This window comes from Benincasa hispida, chromosome 5 (assembly GCF_027475165.1).
Source record: "Benincasa hispida cultivar pf3 chromosome 5, pf3_genome.v1.1, whole genome shotgun sequence".
NCBI classification, from domain to species: Eukaryota; Viridiplantae; Streptophyta; class Magnoliopsida; order Cucurbitales; family Cucurbitaceae; genus Benincasa; species Benincasa hispida.
The window spans coordinates 51,860,889-51,877,630 of record NC_143482.1 but is presented as its reverse complement, the minus strand read 5'-3'; the positions used below and the strand labels follow the sequence as shown (position 1 = coordinate 51,877,630).

Below are 16,742 nucleotides of genomic sequence, written 5' to 3'. Positions count from 1 at the left end.
ACGAAATTAAAAAAAGGGCTTTAATTTAAAGTTCTTAGGTCAAAAGCATATATGACTCGCAATTCGAGCATCACATCAAACATTTGCAAGCATGTTATTCAGAATTCAGAAAGTGGGTCTTTTCTTTATCTCTCTTTTTTTGGGAGGAGTTTCTTATTAATGTTACTGACTATTTACCATGCAAGCTGTAAAAGGCATCCGACATGAGAAGAAAATATACTGCAGCAACCACTAACCAATTCTATTCAATAAGGTCAAAAAGCATACAAGCTATTTCATTGTACTAATTATTACTGCTATCCTATCGACAATTTAACTGACCTATCAACCAAGTGCTCATTGAGAACTCGCAAGAGACAGTATCAAAGCGGAAATTTTAACACTTATGGATAGTATGCGTTCTAACATGGATTTTGAATTCTTACTCGAGTTTCACCTCTCTCTTTGGAGGATCCAAGTCCAAGTATGTAAATGGCTCCGTTGGTTCCTCCCTGCAAAACCAAAAAATCCCATGGTCCATAACTTACAAAAATACCATTTTGTTAATATTATTATCAGTGCCAAGGGATTTTTCTCCAACTTCCTTTGTTTATCAGGGTTAAAACAAAGGATCACTAGAAAATAGTCCTAACGATGGGAAAAGAAAACTATCATTTCTCGATAATATACAAGTGTCTTATCAGTCTATCACCATCATGCTTAAAGTGTTGTTTCTGTTTTCAATTTTATTAAACAAAATGGTTTCAGAAACTATTCTACAAATGTGATGAGTTCAAGACGGTTTTTAGACTTTTAAAGCTAACGTCAGAAAAGAGATGTTTGAATCAACAGCAATCCAGCAGCTGAAATATTTGATTCAGCTAAAACGACTAAGCGACTATAAGGAACCATCATTCTGCCAATTCCATTAGCGATATCTCTTGTAAAGTAAAGCTAACTCCACATACTGATGAATTAATGAATCTATCTTGCGCCTAAACAAAATAGAACTACAATAATTACAATCATACCCAGGTTTAGAACGCATGCATTGCCAGAACAGCTTGAATGGTCCTGGAACAGTCTTAAACGGGTTCCCTTCAAAACAAGCCTACACAAAAACAAAACCATATTCAGTTGTCACTCATGAAATTCAACCACCTTCACGCACTCTTCACCACCCAAAAAGAGTAATATTCTTTCTTGAAGAGGATACATTTTATTGGGATATAATCTATGGTTTGGGTCATTCTTGTACATACGCGATAATTTCACTGCACTTATTTACATCATATGTGCCTAGTTTGGCAGCCATTGGCCAAGCATCACATATGTGCAGTAGTGGGTACCAAAGGAAGATATGATTTGCCTTCAGAAATGCAAGCGGAAATAAACTATTCTTATTTCCATAATCTATTTAACAGGAGGAACCTTATTTTTCAAATTATCACCTTCGATGGATCTAATCTAGCCTTGTGATGAAGAGTGGAATTATCTATGAGGTTATCTCATTTGTGGGAGGCTACTCTCCTGTAAACAGGGTTCAGATTCATACCTGTTCGTTTAGCCCAGGGTTAGCTTAGCCATTATAGCGGCAGTCGAGCTCTCGCTTTGACAGACATTGATTAATATTACCTTCCTTTGAAGAGTAAGCTAGTGCTGCAGTTTCTTCTCTGGGTTCAAGCCTGTTGGTTTTTCAACTGAAGTCTGTAAAATGGGTGGAAGTGGAACATCTTCAAGCCTGAATTTGCGGAGTTCTTCCAAATGTTTGTTGTTGAGTGAGGGAATTGTTGATGTACACTTAACTCTATGAAACTTTTCCAATGAATTGTCGACAGAAGAGTAAATGGCATCCATATTACTATTGGCAACCTAATAAACCAACTTAACCATTTGAGTCGATGAATGTTGTTAAAGTTTTAAAAGAGAGATTGAAAGAAATCGCCACTTCCGTCAAGTAAATTACGCAATCAGCTTTTATAGGTGGGAAACAAATTGTCGACCACTATTCTTATAACTAACGAGGCTGTTGGCAAGAAAAGGTGACAAGAGAAAGGACTAGTAGTTTCCAATAATAAGCTGATTTCTATTTCGATTGAACCATTTTTGATAAATTTCTTAGGCTGAAATGTTCTGGCCCAAGGTGGAGACACGTTTCTTTCTAGTGCTAATTTCTACTTACTAATTTAATGGCAGATCTAAAGGTAAGATCAGCAAGATGATTTATTATATCCTTTAGAAGATAGATGGATAAAGGGGTCCAGCACAGGTTTATTGAAGGCTTCTTGGTCGAGAAAATGAAGTTATATTATTCCATCAACAATTTCTGATGCCATCCTCTTAAAATAATGCTAAAAGTGGAGAATCTTCTAAACCTACAGTCAAGCCTTTGGAACTCCCATCTGGTTTTCCAATCAGTCTTCCAATCAGAGTGGTCGTTGGGATCAACTCGTCTCCTAATGGAGCTGAAGATTGTGAATCTTTGGGGACGCAAAAGTGGTGTCTCACCTTTACAATATTTGTTCTCTCCTTAAGAGGTAAACTTATGAGCATCAAATTTTTAAAGCCTTTAACTGAAAAGGTGATGAGTTGTCAGAGGTAATGGAAGAAACAAATACCTTTTCTAGAGGTATTAAGTAGACTCTGGTCTTGCCAAAACATCCCAACCAGTTGGACTCCTAGGCCCTTATTTTCCCACTATTCCTCAAGAATGACTACAAACAGTGCGTTATGGAAACAACAAAAATTACCAACAGGAAAGAAAGGAAATTGAGGAAATACAACAATTAACGAACTTGCAATACAATTTTCCTCTTGAGAGTCTTTTTTTCTTTCTTTCTTTTGTTTCCTTCCAGCCCCTCTAATAAATAATTTAAGACAGACTTATTTACAGCCTATTCAAAACTAAAACGTATGAAATAATAATTTGCTTGGCAATATGATAGCCTATTGTAGCGACAATGATTAAATGCTAACGAAATTCCAGAGAACATTACAGTATTGGAGACCTTTCCTACCTAATATCTTTGTATGTATTGATGTTGGAGGAGAAAGCGCATTGATGAGGTGAACACGATTTCTATTTTCTCCGTTTCATCCAGAATATTGTTAATTGCAGGAAAATCTAATAGCAATAGTTCACTGAAAGCTTTACTTTGAAGAGTAAAATTCACTGAATGCTCAAATGATAAAGGAACCTCCAACAGAAAACTATTTCCAGTCAGTGCACAAGCTCCGATCTCCTTGGCCATTCAATTCGGTCAGAATTTCAACTAATTAACCTCACTGCTACTTAAAATACTGCAATTACCTTTCTAGTGATTTTTCTGTTAACTTAAACGAGATGTTAATAAGATCCGTAATAACTAGCGCCTAGCGGCCATAATTTGTAAGATTAAAATCAGAAAAATTCCATCCAGCTCGCTTCCAACTTCTCAAATTCACTCCTAAAGTTCTCAGCGATATGATGCACAACCAAAATCCACAGAAAAAGCACATAATAATCCAATTCCTTCAGGAAACTGAACACTGAAGAGAATGCTTAATGTCGACTCAAGAGATCATTGAAATAAATCTCATCCTACCTAGCGACGACAAACTCCGGAATCATTTCGACATCAATTTTTCAAATCAGTTCATTAGAAACAAATTGAAGTCAGAATAAACAGGAAGAAGAGTAGATGCAATAAGGTGGAGAAGGACGCGAACGATGCTGATAAACAGAGAAAAATTGAAGAAGTGAAAAGTTTACTTGGATGACATCCTCAGCTCTGTCATTGCATCTGTGAGGTTTAGGTTGGCGATCCTCTCCCTCCGGCATCCCCCATGGACTTTCTCTCCTTCTCACAGGACTTGCCTCGCTCATCTTCTCTCCCGAATTCGGCTAAATTATGAACAATGCAAACAGGCGGAGGTAAGGGAAATATAGCTTTTGCCTTGCGGGCATTGGCAATGGCAATGCTGTTTCATAAGCGTCAAGGTCAAGTTCCATTTCGTTGCGGACCTAAGCAAACGACGTCGTTTGGTCTTTTTAAATTGATTTGAAATTACGTCTCTCTATAACATTTGCTCATATCATTCTTTTTTGGGGAAATTTGGACCAATGATCTAAAATTTGGGTCCATAATGTCAGATGATCCATTTTTTTTTAAAGAAAATGGCAAAGGACCCTCCACTGAGGTCGTCACCATATCAAATTACAAAAATGTCTTCCTTTTTGTCTCTCATCTACAAAATATCATTTTCTTCAAACGTAATAGTATTCCCAGAAGGTGTTGCTCGATATTCTTGTGTGGAAGTGTCGCTCAATCTCGTTTTGTAAAATCATCGTCCATCTGTTGTAGCATTTGAAGCTCTTGGATAAGTAAATTTAATCTTCGTCGTGCATGTTGTGTCTGTTTAGGTTTCATTGGGTTGGAATCGATCAACATGTTTTGTGGGTTTTGGGGTTTAATAATCGATCATGTCTGTTTTTATTTTGGGTTTCAATGTGTTCTGTATGGGTTGAGGGTAAAGATGATATAGTTAAGGCCAAATAAGATGAGAGCGAGATTTGCGAGAGTGAGATGGGCGAGAGCATAATAGGCGAGAGCGAGATTGACGAGAGAATAATAGGCGAGAGCAAGACAAACTAGAGTGAGTATAGATAGACTTTAACAGTATGTATTGTTACTGATTCTTTTTAAGAACCTGTTAATTGATAGATTGAGTGTTCATTTCATGCAGGAGTAATTTAAGATGTCAAAAGCTTTGAAATACGTGAAGTTGATCAATTTCTCGAGCAAGTAACAAGTCTGGCCCGCATTGCGAATGCCAACAAGATTGTGAAAGAGAAGCTTACCTAAGGATAGTTAGAGATATTCAAGAGAACAATTTTTTGGTAATTTTTAGACATTGACCTCATATTCAACAACCCACTTATCCACCATATGTTGTTGAGTGAAAGACAGCGAATCTGAGGATGATATAAATATCCACCAGTCCACTTACACCCCAGTGAGGATATGTTTTGTGATGTACTAGTGGACCACATATATCCTGAGCCTAAGGAGGAACGTCCTGAGCCTGAGATTTCAGGCGTAGGGAGGGAGCCAATGTTGATCCTTCTGTATATTCATACTTGCAGAGTATTGTTATAGGATATACTAGCATGCAACGGAAGTAAACAAAATCAATAAGCACTCTAATTACTTTTAATTTAAGTCCTAAAGCATGCTTTTACAGAAAGTCACAAGTGGGTTTCAAGTTCAACATACCTTTGATGAATTCTCTCTAATCCAAGCTGCTCTTCACATCAATTCAGCTCCAAATTGTTAGTGAACCCCCAAGAGATCTTTTCTACTATTCTCAGTCTTGAATTTGAGTGGTGAAACTCGAATTTAAGTGAATTTATGAAGTTAGAAATGTGGGTTTTTGTGAGGAAGAGGATGAACTTAAAAAAACTATCTTCTTCAGCTTCAAAACTTTCTCTTTCTTCACAATTTAGGAGGTTTTAGTTACCATCGGCATGCAAGCACTTATGAAGCATCTGAATGTCAGCTTCCATTGCTAATTTAAGTGGGATTTGTATGTTCATATGGGAGGAACACCTCCTCCTTGGAGAAAATGTGGAAAAACCCCACTTTCTCCATTTTTCCAAATTTTCAATTTTCAATTTCAATTAATTCCAAATTAATTAAAACCTAATTTAATCAATTCATAATTTAATTAAATCAAAATTCAAATTTTCAAATTGAATTAAAATTGGAATTAATTTTGAATTTATAATTAATTAAACATATTTAATTAATTAATTAATTAATATCAAATATTAAATTAATCACACATCTAATTTTCAACATGAATCTTATTCATGTAATTAATATTTAAATCATTATTTAAATATTATAAACTCTCCAATTTCGTTTAATTTCAACAAATTAAATGTTTAATTATATCAAATATATAATTTATACATACTCTAATTCGAATTTGAACTTATTCAAATTCAAACCCTAATTTCAACTTGAACATTTTCAAATTGAAATTCAATTTGAACAATTCAAATTGATATCATTCCAAATTCACTCAATTTAGTAATGCAAGGTGTTCATATTTTACGAGCTAGTAGATGGACCTTATAAACCTATAGATCATGAGCTCTAACGATATAAAATTAATTGGTTAATACTCTTTAAACCAAATTAATCAGTATTCGTTAACTATCACGTCAGACCACTATAGCTTGATATATTTGTGTCCACATGATTTAACCATAACCAGTAAGTTGACCCTTCACAAGTTGTTCGTAATAACGGTTGAGTCAATATGCTGTTTTACCCTTGATATTATGTCTTGTTCCTTAAGTTCCCGTTGATCCTCTAATGAACAATTGGTTTATGATCCAATCACTAAACCAGATCCCTCTCGGGCCAATGAGAGGGTATGGCCCCTTGTTCAAGACTTGGATTTAGTACTTAAGAGAACAACCTTTCTCCTATCTCTAAATCGAGTAGGCATGAATTCTGTTTTGTATCCTATGTTTTCAGCTATTTACCCAGTCTTACCCCTGAAATGAGAGGCTTATTGAGTCGGTGTTGTTGAGCCAACCATCACCTATGCAAATCTAAGGATAATCTCAAATAAACAGAAGTACATAGTTAGCTCAGGATTAAGATCGAGTTACATAGGTCATCTAAGCGAAATAGTCAGTCTTAAACAGTAAACAACGTTATAAAGTAAGAGTGAATTATTTCTTGGTTCGATCTTGTGCAAACTCATTGCATAGAACGCCCTCACTCCTCATGTCAATACATAAATAAATCAGGATCACTTCGTTTGTAGCACATTTACAACAACTTGTAACCGTTACAAAGTAGGCTGCATCCAATAGTATTATCAGAATCAGGCACCCAACCTTATTCGCATACTATAGACCATTTTGACTATTTACTCGAACTTGATCCATTTTTATGTCTCTACATAAAGTTCAAGTATTCATGTAATAGCCATGGATCTTAGTTTATTGGATTTAGACTGTATGAATGCAATTTGAAGATTTAATAACAACTTTATTGAAGAAATATTGAATAACATCTTTATTGATAATATAATGTGTTTAATTTTACAAATTACGAGTTTTAGGACATACAACCCAACATATTGGCAGCTCAATATCGAGTTTAGATGGTCATGAATCGAATCTCAAGGGAGACGTGAGGGACATCAAAAAACAATTGTCAGTCATTATGTCTCTATTACAGCCTATGAAGGGTTCCGTGGTGTTTGAGACGACGAGGTCATCCACTCCACAAACAAACCACGATGCCACTAGGTCACCATCCCTCATCTTTCTCGGTCACCCACCTCACCTCTACCTAGGTCACCCACTTAACCTCTACCTAGGTCACCTATCTCACCCCTACCTTGGTCAGCCATCCAGCCTCTACCTAGGTCACCCACCCCACCTTTACCTCGGATTAGTGCCGACATTGTCTATTGATAATGTTGATGGCTGAGTGTTCATAGACAATGGATATCATCCTCTTCTCGATTAAGCTTCTATGATTCCTCTTATTGTCTGTCTGTTGGGGTTGATGCCATAAATCTTATAGGGTCTTATAGTTTATAAACATTATTGGACAAACTCATGATGTTTTAATAAAATATTTGATATTTTATTCATTGTCTATAAAATATATGATATTTTAGTTGCATTTACCACAAACCAACAAACTAACTGAAGGAAATCGAATACGAGGATTTCCATGAGCAGTGGAATGATCTTTTCAAATTTCATTCGTATATGAACATTACAATTACAATCACAAATAGAAACATTATACGAAATACAGAAATTACAAAATATTATACAACAAATCAAGGACAAGAGCAACATACTTTTGTAGACTCGTCTTTAAGCTCCTTGATCACGAATGCTCGATCATAGCAACACACAAACGTTTGCCCAACACGACCGCTACACTGCACGAACACCGCGCACTTGAACTAAGCGATCGTCAAGGTCATAAACACCACGAACAACCTCCACAGAACCTCGACAATGTCAAGATGAGTATGACACCACCAAGAAGGTTACCTTGGTATTCTCAGTGTGAGAATCTAGAGGGTGGGCTCTGTGTGAACTTGGTTTGAGGCAGAAATTTGGAGAAGAAAGAACCTATCGTATAGGTCGATGCCCAATCATTTAGGAAAAGCTAAGCGTCTAGCAGAAGTTATGCGATCGTTTAGCTCATCGCTTAGCTGAGTGTCTATCGCCTAAGAACACTCCACGATCATTTAGCTAACTTCAAGCTGTCACTTAGTAAATCTAATTTACTTGACAACTTCCCTGAGAATTTTCCCAAGATTGGAAATCTCAAAAACAACATTGTTACAAATCTTACTAAAATTAAGAAAACATTTTTCCTTTTATCTCACGGTTATCATGAAACCACCAATAACCTCCCACTCAATTGGTTATTGGAGAAAAAGAGATAATTATCTAATAATTAATATTATTATAAATATAAATGATAACTAACTTACCATAATATATTTATAACCTATAGTTTTAATATTTCATCTCATGAAACACATAAACCATAGCTCTTTTTCTATTCCATGGTACTAAATGTAAATCTCATTTACATTAATCCTCTATTAAATGTATCTCATACACCATACCGATCATAGCATATATAATCGAATTACCTTTTGTCAATTTGAACATTTCAAATCAGCACCAAGAACTGATCCTCAACTTGAATCTATTGAGCTACCAAGAGGACCTTATGAACCCGTAGTTCGAAGCTCTATCGACACGTGAATAACTGACTAAACTCTTTAGTCACGAGATCCACATCCATTAACTGTCAGGCACTCCACTAAAGACCGACAATTGAACTCTCCTTACCACAGATATATTATGTGTCCATCTTAACCAATCAACAGTTTGACAACCCTTCACAAATCGCTCGTAAGTATAGCTCGGTCAATAACCATTATGCCCTTGTAGTTACATCATGTAGTTACATCTAACTCCTTAAGTACCACTGATCCCTCTAATGAACATAATTCATAGTCTTACTATGACTGAGTCCTCTCTTCCAAAGAAGATGTGGCCACTATGTTCAAGCCACGGAATCAACCCTTAAGGGAGCAATCTCTTTACTTACCCCTACTTCGTGGAAGGAGTGAATTCCATCTTGTGTATTAAGTTCCCAACTTCCAAATTAAACAAGTCCTTAAAAAGGTAGGCATGTTGAGTTGGCAATCTGGCCACTCTCACGCATACTAATAAAAGAACCGCCTTTAAAGGCAGGAATTCCCAAAACACTCAGGATTGAGGTTGTGTCACCTATGGTCGTTTAGGTGAGATGCAAGTCTCTAATATCAACAGCATTATATACAGAGTCTAGTCATCTCGTGGTCCGGTCTTATAAAAATTCTTTGTATAGGACACCCCCGCTCGCATGTCTCCACATGAACGGTCAGGATCTACCATCTGTAGTAGTTTACAACACTTGCAAACCTCTACAAAGCAGGTCGTATTCGTAGTGTCACAAGGATCAGGTATCCCACCTTGATCCTTATACTACAAACCTATTTAGGTTATTACTTAAGGTATGATCCACTTGTATATGACATATACATGCTTAAGTTTACATAAGATAACCATGGAGCTTTGTTTATTGGATATAAGTAAATGCCAGAATGAAATAACAGTTATTTTATTCATAAAAAAATGTGTATAATTACAAATATTAAGTAAATGCCAGAATGAAATAGCAGTTATTTTATTCATAATTACAAACAACGAGACTCCGGGAGAATTAGGACACCAATCTCAACAATCTCCCACTTGTCCTAATGCCTCGGGAGACTAATGTACAATACAATATAACACATGTACAATATACAATAAACTAAGGCATACCCCAGTATCGTCTCCGACTTGCCCTAGACAAGATGTTGCATGTCCCGTAGACCTAGACTCTCTAGGTGACCTTCGAACAGTTTAGCCATGAGAGTCTTTGTAAAGGGATGAGCAACGTTGTACTCCGACGTGATCTTCGTGACTATCACATCACCGTGATGCATAATCTCCCTGATTAAGTGGTATTTTCGCTCTATATGCTTACCCCGATGATGACTCCAAGGCTCCTTTGAATTTGCCATAGCCCCACTGTTATCACAATACAGAGTGATAGACAAATCCATATTTGGAACAACTTCCAAATCGGAAAGGAATTTTCTTAGCCAAACAGCTTTCTTAGTTGCTTCACAAGCGGCTACATAGTCGACTTCCATAGTGGAGTTCGCGATGTATCCTTTCTTGATGCTTCGCCACACTACAACTCCTCCATTCAGAGTGAAAATTGACCTCGATGTTGATTTGCGAGAATATTTATTGGTTTGAAAGTCAGAGTCTGTGTATTCTATAAAGATCAGATCTTTATCTCCATACACGAGCATGTAGTCCCTCGTTCTCCGAAGATACTTGAGGATCGTCTTGACTGCCGTCTAGTGATTAAATCCTGGATTGGACTGACACCGACTGACAATCCTTACTACATAGCAACTGTCAGGTCTGATACACAATATTGCATACATCAAGCTTCCTACAACTGAAGCATAGGGAATCCATCTCATTTTCTCAACTTCTTCGTAGAACATTGATCCTTAGACAAAACTATTCCATGCCTGAAGGGTAACAAACCCCTCTTGGAATCCTGCATCCTGTACCTGATCAACATTTGATCGATATATGATGCCTGAGATAGGGCTAACCATTTTTTCTTACGATCTCGAATAATCTGGATCCCTAAAACATACTGTGCCTCACCCAAATCTTTCATTTGGAACTAGCTAGCTAGCTATTTCTTAATGTCAGTCAAATACCCTACATCATTCTCAATGAGTAGGATATCATCCATATATAGTACCAGGAAAGCTATTGAGCTGTTGATGATTTTCTTGTAGCCATAAGGCTCATCAACGTCTTGATCAAAGCCAAACGACTTGACTACAGTGTCAAATTTGATGTTCCAAGATCTAGATGCTTGTTTCAGCCCATAAATGGACTTATTAAGCTTGCAAACTTTTTTCTCTTGATCTGGAACTATGAACCCCTCTGGTTGAGTCATATAGATGGTCTTCTCAACATTACCATTAAAAAAGGCAGTCTTGACGTCCATTTGCCATATTTCATAGTTATAAAATGTGGTTATGGACAGGAGAATCTGCATATACTTGAGCATGACAACAGGTGAGAAAGTTTCCTCATAGTCAACTCCCTCAACCTGGGTATAACCTTTTGCTATGAGTCGAACCTTAAAGGTTTGCACCTTTTCATCTACATCTCTCTTTCGCTTATAGATCCACTTACACCCAATAGGTCTTACCCCATCAGATAGATCAACAAGCTCCTAGACGTTATTGAAGTACATAGACTTCATTTCCTGGTTCATGGCTTTAATCCATTCATCCTTGTCAACATCCTCCATTGCTTTCTTAAAAGAAAACGTATCCTCGACCCCATCATTTGAAATGACGTTCTAGGCTTCAGTCAAACTCATGTAGCGATCCAATGGGTTCATAACTCTCCCACTACGTCGAGGCAGTCTCAACTCTTGAGCTGGTTGACTAGATGTTCCAACCTCAACAACTCTTATTAATCTGTCGGCTTGTTCAACAACTCTTGTTGAACCCTAAGAAGTCTCAGTCTCATTAGAAATCTCACGCAAAACGAGCTTACTTTGTGACTTATGATCCCAGATGTGGTCTTCTTCCAAGAAGATAGCATTTGTAGAAACAAATACTTTATTCTCACTCGAATCATAGAAGTACCCACCTCTCGTTTCCTTGGGGTAGCCTACAAAGAGGCAAACCTTCGAACGCGGTTCCAATTTCTTTGTGTTAGTCACAAGCACATGTGTCGGACAGCCCTAAATTCTGAAGTGGCGTAAACTACCTTTACCGCCTCTCAACAACTTAAAAGGTGTTTCAGAAACACTTTTTGAGGGAACATTGTTTAGGATATAGCATGCAGTCTCCACTGCAAAACCCCAAAATGAGTCTGGAAGATGAGCATAACTCATCATAGATCGAACCATGTCCAACAAGGTTCTGTTTCTCCTTTCTGATACACCATTCTGCTGAGGTGTACCAGGGGCTGAGAGTTGAGACGCAATCCTATGTTCTATCATATAGTTTTGGAATTGGAGGTCCATATACTCTCCACCATGATAAGATCGTAGTGTTTTTATCTTCTTACCTAACAAGTTTTCAACTTCAGCTTTATACTTCTTGAACTTATCAAGGGCTTCAGACTTACATTGCATTAGGTAGAGATACCCGTACCTTGAATAAACATCTATGAAAGAGATGAAATATTCATACCCACCTTGAGCTGTAATACTCATCGAATCATAGAGGTCTGAATATACAAGCTTCAAGGCTTCCTTAGCTCTGTAACCTTTTCTAGTAAAAGGTCGTTTGGTCATCTTGCCTTTAAGGCATGATTCACATACCGACAAGGAATTTTCCTCTAAACTCTTTAGAAGTCCACTTTTCACCAACTTTTCAATCCTATTGAGGTTGATGTGACCTAACCTTAGATGCCATAGATGGGCCTTTTTTTTAGGAAAAACCTTTGGTCTTGTAGCTGTTGTTGCCGTACTGAACATTTCAGTGTTAAATAAGGCTTTTATGACTAACGGCCTTAGTACATATAAGTTACTTTCCATTGAACCATAACCAATCTCCATTCCATTCTTGAAAATAAATACTTTATTCTCATAAAAAGAAACGGTATACCATTGTTCAATGAGACAAGAAATGGAGATTAAGTTCCTCTTAATATGAGGAACTATGAAAACATTATCTAGTAACAGATAACGTTTCTTGTCAACAAATTACTTCAGCCTGCCTACAACAACAGCTGAAAACCTCACCAGTACTGACTCATAGAGTCATCTTTCCTTGTGGCAATGTTTGCCAGGAACTGAATCCTCAGTAAGAGTAATTGACATGGTTGGTAGCACCCGAATCTAAGATCTAGGCTGAATCATCATTCTCTACCAAATACTTCTCCAAGACCAATAAATCAGATTTACTGTCTTGTCTCCTCTTTTGGAGAGTAGTGGGATCAGTGTCAGAATAACTGACACTACTGGTTTCGTCATCCATCCCTTTGTACTTGACAAGTAAGAACTGACGTTCAAACATGTCTTGCAACGAGTCCATGATCTCACGTGCAATGACCATGTTCTCAACCCTTTTGGCCAAAACATCAGGTATGTTAGCCAAAATGTGAAGTCTGGCCAATGAATTAGCCTTCATCCACACCTCATATGCATTGCGAGCACTTCGCGGTGTATCAAGAGTCGGGACTTGAGGACACTCCTCAACCATGACAAAATTGAGGTCGTTTGCCATGAAATACTTTTCACATGATTTTTTCCACTATATGTAATCGGTCATATTAAAAGCACTAAATGGAAATACTAATGAGTTGCTGAAAAGAAAAACACATTGACCTACATTAGGTTTTAAGAAAATACCCATTGTAAAACAAACAACATCCAATAAGGTTTTAGCAAAACTAATATGAACCCTGCGTGACATTTAGTTTCGCAATGATGCTTCAAAGGTTTAGGACAAAAGCCACCGAAGGGAGGTCAATTATCCCTCCTCTGAATTGAGAAGTTCTCAACCAGTCATTAATACCAGAACAACTCTTGCTCCTATAACGACTAGTCATCATTGATTTGGCCAAGAGATCATTAACTTACTTAATAATCTCTCGTAAGTGTGACCCGCCATTTTAGGCCCTAGAGATCCGCCCCAAGCAGCCAATTCGAAGGGAAAAAAACCGATTAGGGCAAAACCTAAAGCGACCCTATCCATTTCTAGAGTTCACCTTAATCTTGACCAACTGCATAAAATCCATCCGAAGAGGGACACTCCCAAGGCACCAGAGGGAGTACAAATTGATCTTACGGTGTGAACCAATGACAGAGACCATAGGACGTGTTGATACACACCCGTCACCCACTTACTATAAACACTCTCTTCGTCCATCTTGATATTGACTCATGCAAACACCATCCGAAGAGGGATGCTCCCAAGGCACCACGAGGCCCAACATGAATCTCACAGTGTGAATATATAGGGAGAAACGTGAGTGAAATCATAGACATATAAGATACATCTCTTCCTCCCACTGAGTATTTTATAACTTAGGGTTTAGTTTACTTAGAAAATCACAGCTAAGGATTTTAACTAAGTGATTTTTAGGTTTGCCCAAGAGTAACTTTTACTTTGGATAGTTAAACAACTTTTGATCATCATCCATTAAACTCTTTAATGGAGTCTTTAATCAATTGTCGCATACTTGTTGAAAATCTATCTAATTCACCTTTCTAGGTAGGTTATCAGGTAGGGGTGTTCTGTTTCCGTCAGTTAAAGAACCTCAGCCTAGTCAGAACCCGCCTTAGACAAAAGGTCCTAATAGAAAGATTTAAAACAAATTCAATCTTTTATGCAAATCAACTTAATCCTATTAAATCGATTTTAAAAGATTTATCTAGGTTACTAAACTCTTTAGAACCATTTGAACTTAGGTCTATCTCAATCCAATTTTAAAACCCTTTTAAAAAAAAATTTGAGTTCACCTTAAGTCCGCATGCAACTCTTTCTTATTGATTTTAGTTATAATTTCATTTATAACACTTATAAACGGAAACAACCAAAACTACAATGCAAAGCTAAGACATGCAAGACATTCATAACAATTATATACAGCCCATGTGTCATGTTCAATGCATTGTTCATTCATTGCAACTTCTTTTATATAACGCTTAAACAAAACAACAATGAAACAAGCACAACATGCTTCCATTCACCCTTAGACTATAACACTTATAATAAAAGGATGATGTATGACAATGCTCACTGCATGCAAAATATAATTCTTATATTTCATGATGCATGCACATGCTTTCATGTAATTTCTTCATGCTAGATTATAACATTTATAATACATGATGCATGAATGATTGCACAACCTAATGTGGGTTTTAAACTATATGTCAAATACTTTGGCATATAAACACCATACATCACATGTATAATTAACAAATGTTGATGAACCGGGTAGAATTACCTCAAATCCACAAAATTAAAGCTAACTATTACAAAGACAAGGAGTCTCTGGTTCAAATAGGCGAACCAGGTCTTGAACCGTCCAGGCGAAGCAACGTGTCTCCAACTATCATGTACCAAACTTCCCGCGATCGGCTACACGAAAAAACAAACAATTTGCTCTATCATTTACCAACGCTCTCAGAGCTAAACGATTGTTTAGCAACGATCTTGTACCCTTTTACTAAGTGATGAAGCCTGAGATATGCGATCGCTTAGTGTGCTCCGCACAATGCAAACCTTACACGATTGTCTAAACGACTATGATGTGGTAAAGCACCATTGCCTAAACGATCGCTTAGCGAATGCCTTAGTATCATATACCACTCGATTGTGTAGGTAAGAAGTAAGCGATGAAGCTAGCTAATTACACAATCATTTAGCGCGTCCTTTTACTAAATGATGAGCATCAAATGCTACCACTACGATCATCTACTTCCAGCACTACGCGATCCGGCAACCAACACTACACAATAGAGTAAACGATTTACCTCATCGTTTAGCATTAGCTAAATGTTCGTTTAGTAAATACTACACGATTGTATAGAAAAATCTACATGATCGTTTAAATAAATCCCAACGATCGTTTACCTTATGCTACACGATACGACCAACTCTTGGTCTTCTTCCTTGTTGAGAACTGCATCTCCATGCTTCAAAACTTCATCACGAACGACTCAACAAACTCAAACTCTTTGAACTACAGACTCGATAGCATGTTAATTATGACGAAAAACACACGGGCCCTTACAAATTAACACTTTGTAATTAAAGAAAGCTTTAAACAAAGGCAATTAAACCCATAAACATTCATCAACTCCATCCACAAATGCACTTAACAATTAAACACAAATACAGAAAACCCACCAAGCTGTAAAAGAAGTTCAAAACCGAATTGAGATTTGGAATATCAGAATAACCTGTCTCTGATACCAATTGAAGGAAATTGAATACGAGGATTTCCATGAGCAGCGAAATGATCTTTCCAAATTTCAATCGTATATGAACATTACAATTACAATCACAAATAGAAACATATGGTTATGCAAAATACAAAAATTACATGTTATACAACAGATCAAGGACAAGAGCAAACACTTTTGTAGACTCGTCTTCAAGCTCCTTGATCACGAACGCTCTATCATAACAACATAACAACACACGAACGTTTGTCCAACACGACTGCTACACTGCATGAACACCATGCACTCAAACTAAGTGATTTCCAAGGTCATGAACACCCCGAACAACCTCTACAGAACCTCGACAGTGTCGAGTTGAGTATGACACTACCAAGAAGGTTACCTTGGTATTCTCGGTGTGAGAATCTAGAGAGTGGGCTCTGTGTGAACTTGGTTTAAGGCAGAAAACTGGAGAAATCACAATCATGTAAACGATTAAGCAAGTGGGAGAAGGAAGAACCTATCATATAGGTCGATGCTCAATCGTTTAGGAAAATCTAAGCGATCGTCTAGAAAAAGCTAAGCGATCGTTTAGTTCATCGCTTAGCTAAGTGTCTGTCGCCTAAGAACACTCCACAATCATTTAGCTAACTCCAATCTGTCGCTTAGTAAATC

General features: G+C 37.2%; 1 protein-coding gene across 1 annotated transcript; it reads right to left on the bottom strand.

Moving 5' to 3' along the window:
* Window positions 1–217: 217 nt before the first annotated feature.
* On the bottom strand, window positions 218–3,938 carry LOC120077064 (hexokinase-1 protein). Its single transcript, XM_039030916.2, has 3 exons — window positions 3,731–3,938; window positions 1,011–1,090; window positions 218–491 (listed from the first exon to the last, which is right to left on the bottom strand). Exons 1-3 carry the CDS (start codon window positions 3,842–3,844, stop codon window positions 422–424), a joined length of 264 nt encoding a protein of 87 aa, XP_038886844.1. The 5' UTR covers window positions 3,845–3,938; the 3' UTR covers window positions 218–421.
* Between the last annotated feature and the right edge of the window lie 12,804 nt (window positions 3,939–16,742).

Bases quoted from the DNA above. Each gene is read 5' to 3' on its own strand.
- LOC120077064 (XM_039030916.2), bottom strand. From the start codon at position 3,844: ATGAGCGAGGCAAGTCCTGTGAGAAGGAGAGAAAGTCCATGGGGGATG. The intron at 1,091-3,730 runs GTAAACTTTTCA...GTTTTTGTGTAG, and splicing joins GAGCTGAGGATGTCATCCAA to GCTTGTTTTGAAGGGAACCC. The intron at 492-1,010 runs GTATGATTGTAA...TTGGTTTTGCAG, and splicing joins TGCATGCGTTCTAAACCTGG to GGAGGAACCAACGGAGCCAT.